This window comes from Melanotaenia boesemani, chromosome 19, assembly GCF_017639745.1.
Source record: "Melanotaenia boesemani isolate fMelBoe1 chromosome 19, fMelBoe1.pri, whole genome shotgun sequence".
Lineage (NCBI taxonomy): Eukaryota > Metazoa > Chordata > Actinopteri > Atheriniformes > Melanotaeniidae > Melanotaenia > Melanotaenia boesemani.
The window spans coordinates 28068240-28075117 of NC_055700.1; the positions used below are offsets into that span (position 1 = coordinate 28068240).

Sequence of the window (6878 nt, forward strand, 5' to 3'; positions counted from 1 at the left end):
TCCCTCTGCATTAGATTGCAGCCTTCATTCACTGCTCTGTCGTGTCTCTTTAACGGAGGGCTTCTCGGGACGGGGAGGGGGTGAACGGGTTCATCGGGTTCATTTTCCCAGCTCAGGTCTACTGCTTCCCCGTTTCCTCTGTTAACGAATAGCCGCAACACAAACAGATGACGGAACATGGAAGCAGTCCGCAGTACAGATGGCCACATAGTCGAGCTTGATGTTTATTCGGGACACTTTGTGGATGAGCTGATGACTCTAAACCAGCAGCCATTTTCAGGTGAACCTGTATGTTGCTCCAGCCAGTTCTATGTATGAGTCTGTTTTGCCACTGGAATGGGGGAATCGCTTTGTCCTGTACTGTCTAGTGGTAGAATATAAATGATGATGGCTGATGGATGTTGCAGGGGAATGGAAAGAGGCAGAAGTAAGACTGCATCCGATCCTCTACCAAGACACCCTTATCTCCAGCAGTACATCCAGACCGGAGCACAGCAACAGGGGAATGACATCCAGGAATTGGCCTCTAAACGCGTCGACATCCAGAAGAAACGTTTTTATCTGGATGTTAAGCAAAGTGTTCGCGGCCGCTTCCTGAAAATAGCCGAGGTGTGGATCGGGAAGGGTCGTCATGATAACATCAGGAAGAGCAAGCTGACTTTGTCCATGTCCATGGCTCCTGCTCTTCGCTACAGCCTGGGAGACTTTATAGATTACTATGCGCGTATCGGACTGAGGGGGGGTCTGGCCCCTCAGCTGGCCGAGGAGCACAGCAGCAGCAACGGTCAGAGCCGCAGGAAGGCGCAGGAGCAGCACGCCATGCTGTCTCCCACCGGCTCCGTGGGCTCCGACAACCATACCCACCGCGTCCTCAAGAGCGAATCCATTGAGAGGGACAACAGAAAGTACTTTCTGGATCTGAAGGAGAACCAGAGAGGCAGGTTCCTCCGGATTCGGCAGACTGTCAGCAAAGGCCACGGCACGATGGGCTACTACGGCCAGGGCATCGAGCAGACCATCGTGCTTCCCGCTCAGGGACTCATCGAGTTCAGAGACGCCCTCTCCCAGCTGATCGAAGACTACGGTGACGAAGAGATGGACGACCACGACCGAACCGGCTCCAGGAACCGCATCGACAACCCCGAGCTCCCCGAGGCTGCATCTTTTCGCGTGGACAACAAAAGGTTTTACTTTGACGTGGGTTCGAACCGGTTCGGTGTTTTTCTGAAAATCAGCGAAGTGCGCCAGCCGTACAGAAACACCATCACGGTTCCGTTAAAGGCCTGGGCCCGGTTCGGGGAGAATTTCATCAGGTACGAAGAGGAGATGCGGCGGATCTTTTCGTGTCACAAGGAGAAGCGGACAGAAGGCCGGCAGGACAGCGGGGAGCAGCAGGACTGAGCCCCGCTGCGGGCCGCCTGCACCGGACGGAGAACCGGAGCGCGGCAGACACCCACCTGCTATGTACTGCAATGACTGAGCGGCTGAACGCCAAGGGCTGGTAACCTCCAACTAATACCCTGCCAAGAAGTCATTCATTCATAGCCTTTTACCCACACCAGTTTTCATTTAGCCGTGCTGTATAATGCACTTTACCCGGGTCTGTTTATGAGCCCTGAGTCCATCTTTTCTTTTTTCTTTCAAACCCACCCCTTGCCTTTTAAATTTGAAAGTGCACTGCAGAAACAAGAAACAGTGGCGTAATATTACTGATGATATACCTAAAACTTAACGCTTAACAGTTTTGATGGAGTAAAAATGCAGAAAATCCTTTTTAAAAAAAAAAAAAAAATCCTCAAAATTAGTTCAGTTTGATGAAAAAAAAAGTTTAAGAAGTTGCACAACAGTGACAAGGTGCATTTAATTTCATTTGTATTTTAGCTGCATCATGTTTCAAGTTGGTGGGGCGTGCTATAGGCTACACATCCGCAGCATCAAATAGTGCTTTCAGCCACACTGGACCAACAGAGATGGAGAAAGTACTGAAGGTGAGGAGTGAACCTGATTATATTTCTAATGAATAGAATAGTTTCCAGGAATAATGACTCTGGGAAATGGGACAGATGTGTGCTGTTAGACAGGACATGTCCTGTAGGTCTGTGTTACCCTTCAACTGGGTGATCCTGCAGTCCAGCGGTGATGAGTGTGTCTACATGTACAGTAGGATCCTGGTTTCTAACATATTCCTCAGAACTGGTGTCTCATGCTTTATGACCTGGATCAGCTGCAGTATCAAAATGTCCAAAACCGCAGTCCTAACAGGGATTCTAGTGTGCATGTAAACACACACACACAAACTCTGTTGTGGACGTTTGTCCTTCATCACAGTAATGTCATCCACCTCATGAGACACAGTAGGACGTCATTTACTTTCATAAAATAATATTTGAACTTGTCTCACAGAGCTGCAGACAGATGGAAATCCTGCTCTGTGGAAAACGTAGCAGTGGCCTCATTTGCTGCTCACATCTTCTTGAAACGATCTTGTGTTTCTAGAATCAAGAACACAAAGACGTGCCCTGCCAGACTTTAGACAGCCCATAAGGCTGGCAGTGCAGACGTCCCTGAAAGCACCAGCAGGGCGTGAAGGAGCCTAACGAGATTTAAAATGAACAAAAAAATCCTGCTTTCTGCATTTTTATCTTCTATCTGTTTATCCTACACAGGTGGTGTTTTTCACTGTCATATATCAATATTTGATTTGGTGCTTTGCTCTGAAGCCTCAAACACTTGACAAATGATTGATTCGTGGACCTTGCTGTCTGAAAATATTTATTATATCATTTAAAATAGAAGAGAAGCCACAAAAAAGAAGAAAACAGCAAATAGAAGAAAGATACTTTTTAAGATGATCAGCTTCATCTTCTTTCAATCTGCTGTTGTGTTTTCAGTCGAATAAAACAGGCACAAAAACAGGCCTGAAGAGAAAGGATTTACAAGCTGTGTAACTGCTGGAAGTTTAAGCATATTCAGCAAAAAACTTTACAAGAAATGAACTCTGAACAGAATAGAAGTTTCTTTTCGGGTTTATTTGTTTCAAATGTTCAGTGAGGAAGTAAAACTTTATTGAGGTTATTTGCTTCTCTTTCTGTTACAACCCCAGAGCAGACCAGAATTTTATTTTAATTTATTTTAGTTCTGTTTTATTTGATTTTATCTGGCCTTTTAAAAAATTGCTTCTTTAAATTTTCATATTTTTTCATTTGCTTGATTTTAAATGTATTTATTTATTTTTTAGTAATATTTGTAGTCAAACATCAGACTCTCTGGGCTCTTCCCCACCAGAATGATGTGAAGAACCTCTCCCAGTTACAGCACCTGTTGGAATAAACAAACCTGCACCTGAACACACCACAGAGACGACTTCTAGATCCCAGCCAGGACAAATAACCGAAACCTGTGCAAGGGCTCATAATTCTCCATTATTTCCAATTAATGTTTAGACAATGTTCATTTTGTCTGGTCCTCCTCCATGTGGAGACATTTGACCCTTTTCCTGCTCAACATGCACAAATGTAGTGACGACTTCTAATCCATAGAAATGATTCCTTCATGTGGAGAGCATGAAGAATAAACTACATATTTACAGCATCAAACAACACTGCTACAGGAAGTTAGACGAGAGAAAAAATAGTTCATCCAGAGGTGATTTAAAGTCTCGAGCCGCCCATCATTTCTTTGTCTGTTACCAAGAAAACGGGAAAGGTGAAAATTCCCAAAAAAAGATGGTGACCAAAGGAAATCCAGAGAAGAAGAACAGTTCTCCTGTCCTTGAAGGACTTTCCAAAACTCTTCTTTAGAAGTTTTTGTCTTTTGTTTCATTCTTTGTCCCACACTGCTTCAATGATGTAGAGGTCCAGGTTCTGGGACCTCTACTCCTCCTCCTCCTACTCCATTAGACCTTTAGAAGTCTAGGTTCTGGGACGATCGATCCCTCCATCAGACCTGTTGAGGTCCGGGTTCTAAGGAAGATCTATCCCTCCATCTGAGGTCCGGGTTCTGGGAAGGATCCATCCCTCCATCAGACCTGTTGAGGTCCGGGTTCTGGGAAGGATCTATCCCTCCATCAGACCTGTTGAGGTCTGGGTTCTGAGGAAGATCCATTCCTCCATCAGACCTGTTGAGGTCTGGGTTCTGAGGAAGATCTATCCCTCCATCAGACCTGTTGAGGTCTGGGTTCTGAGGAAGATCTATCCTTCCATCAGACCTGTCTCCACTGATCTTCTGCCCAGTTCTTGTGTCTTGTGTGACCTACCTCAGCCGTTTCCCTTCTTTAAGAACAGCTTCTTGACAGCCACGTTTCCATGGAGACCATTTATGATGAGGCTTCAGACAACAGTTGATGGCTCAGCTGAAGGTCCAGATGCATCTCTCAGTCCTGGTTTAGGTCTTTGCTGTATTTCTGATCCTGTTCCTTTGCTGTGGATAGTTTTTAGTCCTGACTCTTCTTCCTTTGTTTTCCACGTGTCCAGTTTCTGCCTCCATGCTGAGATTTGCCAGGTTTCCAGCTAGCAGCTGTTTGGGAATCACCTTGTTGCTGAAATCCTGTTTTGTCTGTCAGACTGTCGGATCTTCGCTGGTTTTCACACATGAAACTACGAATGATGAGTCTGTAACAGGCTGCTGGTAACAAAGAGCTTTGCTAAGTTGTCTGTTATGTGTCGACACAACTCTGGTTCATCCTTCAAGTTTATCTGCCTGAATTCTTCATAGGTCAGATTATATTTTTGCCTTTAAAAGACAAAAAGAAAGTCTGGCTCCTTTTAAATGACATAAAATATATAAAGAAATGAGAGGTGGCTCAGAACTGTTTCACTGCTCTGGATTTATGCTACCATTCAAAACCTTAAATATAATCAATGAAAGTTTAACCTTCATACTGAAGAACATTCAGCTTTAAAACCTCTGAATGTTGAAGGTAAAGTCCAGTTTCGCTCGAACAGTTTGCAGTTTGAACTTTCTGTATTGACTCTGTGAAGACTTTATGGTAGACCCAGATCAGCAGACGTCTTCCTCCTGGTGCTCTTTGTTCAGCTGGATGTTACGAGGGTCGGTCCTCCATCTCCCATAGATGTTCAGGAGTTCATCAGTTTCATTTTCTTTTCCTCAAAGTGTAAGAAAATGTTTTATTTGGTCACTCGTAATGTTCCTAGTCTGTCATTTATTCTCTTCATACATTATGATAGTAGAATAAAAAGTAGAGTGTTGAGGGTGGATTTGTAGTAAAAATAGCGTAGGTACCTGATGCAGGTCTGCTGTGCTGACACCAAACCTTGGAATCAGAACAAAGCGATCTGACAAGCTATGAAGTAGAACAAAAATGAAATAAGAACTCTTACAGAACAATCAGCTCTATTAGTGGTTTATTTGTGGTAGCTCTAGTTCGTTCGTTGACACCATTAATCTTTTCAGATGTTCCATGAATGAAAAGAGCAGCTTATTGTTTACTGGTTTGAGTGATTGCACGTAATTTCTGAGACGGGACTTCTAGGAGAATCCTACATCACCCAGATGCTGTTTCAGCTCTGAGATGGTCTGTCTGGTGCAGCAGTTTGTCTGAAGGTAATTGTTGCTCAACTTTAGATTAATACTCACCAGACGACAAATTAAGGACAATCGGAAAGTTAAAATGAGCAGAAGAGCCGAATATCATCAGCAACACTGCTGAAGGAAGAACATCAACAAAAGCAAAAGGGGCCCCAGAACGGAGCCCTGAGGAACTCCATGTGACAGCTCTCTAGACCAGACAGGATCCGCTTCTGTTTCATGATGTGATCTGGAATATTGTCATATAATAACTTAATTCCAGGAGTCACCGAAGCCTATCGCCATGTTTGGTTTTAGTTCATTCATTCTTGAGACAAAATAATAAAACAAACAAAAGATCATTCAAATGCAAGAATACAAAGGAGCAGAAAGAAAAAATAAATCCCCTTTTTTTACATGACAATTTATCCAAAATACATATAAAACCCACACACACAAAGTTAAGATGAGGCTAATATATCCTCTTATCTACCTGATAAAACACTACCGCATCACAACAAAACAAAAAACTCTTATATATCTATTCTATAAATTGACTTTAACATGTTTTTAAAAATATTTGATTCATCCTTTTTAGTATCTTTTTTCAGATTATTCCATAAACTGATTCCTTTAACAGAGATTATTCGTAATCTGGTTTATTAAAGACTTCTGGTTCTTTTAAATTATATTTACTCTTTTCTTTTTACGTCTTCTCTGAGTATTGGATGGTAATATGTTCTGATGAGCTTTATACGTAATTAGTTAAATACAGTAATCCACTAAGTCATGAAACTTTAAAACCTTCAACTGAATGAATAATGGATTTGATGGATCTGTAATTACTTCTGCTAATGATGAGGTCTTTCCCCAGACTTCCAACACACGGCAGAACCAGAGTTGTATAACAGAAAGAATATTTTCTCTGAATGAGAATCAAAGTAAATCTGCTTCAAAATAGAAGTGAATATTGGAAACAAAGAGGCTAAAACACTTTACAATCACATCTCCTTAAAAACTCTGAAAAACAGATGACCAAATGCAGTGACGAAGGTTGTCATAGCAACATCATTCCAGTTTGGTGAGAACCTTCAGAACATCTGCTGAGAAGGTCTGAACCGAAGGAAGCTGCTTTCCCGAGTGTCCGGGTCGGGCCGGGAGGTGCTGATGCTGCTCCTGTTGCTCAGAGGTCTGTTACAGACCACTAACTTTTAACTACTGGCTTGTTTAATGTTTCATATAAATGCTAAAAGATAAATGTCACAGGTTGATAATTCAAAGCACAATTTACTTTAAAAAGAGTTTCATCATATCAGATGCCAATTTAATAAAATCCAAGATATTAATATAAA

The 6878-nt window shown here is 42.5% G+C and overlaps 1 protein-coding gene across 1 annotated transcript; it reads left to right on the forward strand.

The window, feature by feature from the left end:
- The first annotated feature begins 117 nt into the window (after positions 1-117).
- On the forward strand, positions 118-3717 carry purg (purine-rich element binding protein G). The gene is made up of 2 exons (XM_041969578.1): positions 118-1988; positions 3286-3717. The coding sequence occupies exon 1, from the start codon at positions 382-384 to the stop codon at positions 1399-1401; it is 1020 nt and encodes a 339-aa protein (XP_041825512.1). The 5' UTR covers positions 118-381; the 3' UTR covers positions 1402-1988; positions 3286-3717.
- Positions 3718-6878: the final 3161 nt, after the last annotated feature.

Excerpts from the sequence above, each read along its gene's own strand:
- purg (XM_041969578.1), top strand. The coding sequence starts at position 382 with ATGATGATGGCTGATGGATGTTGCAGGGGAATGGAAAGAGGCAGAAGT.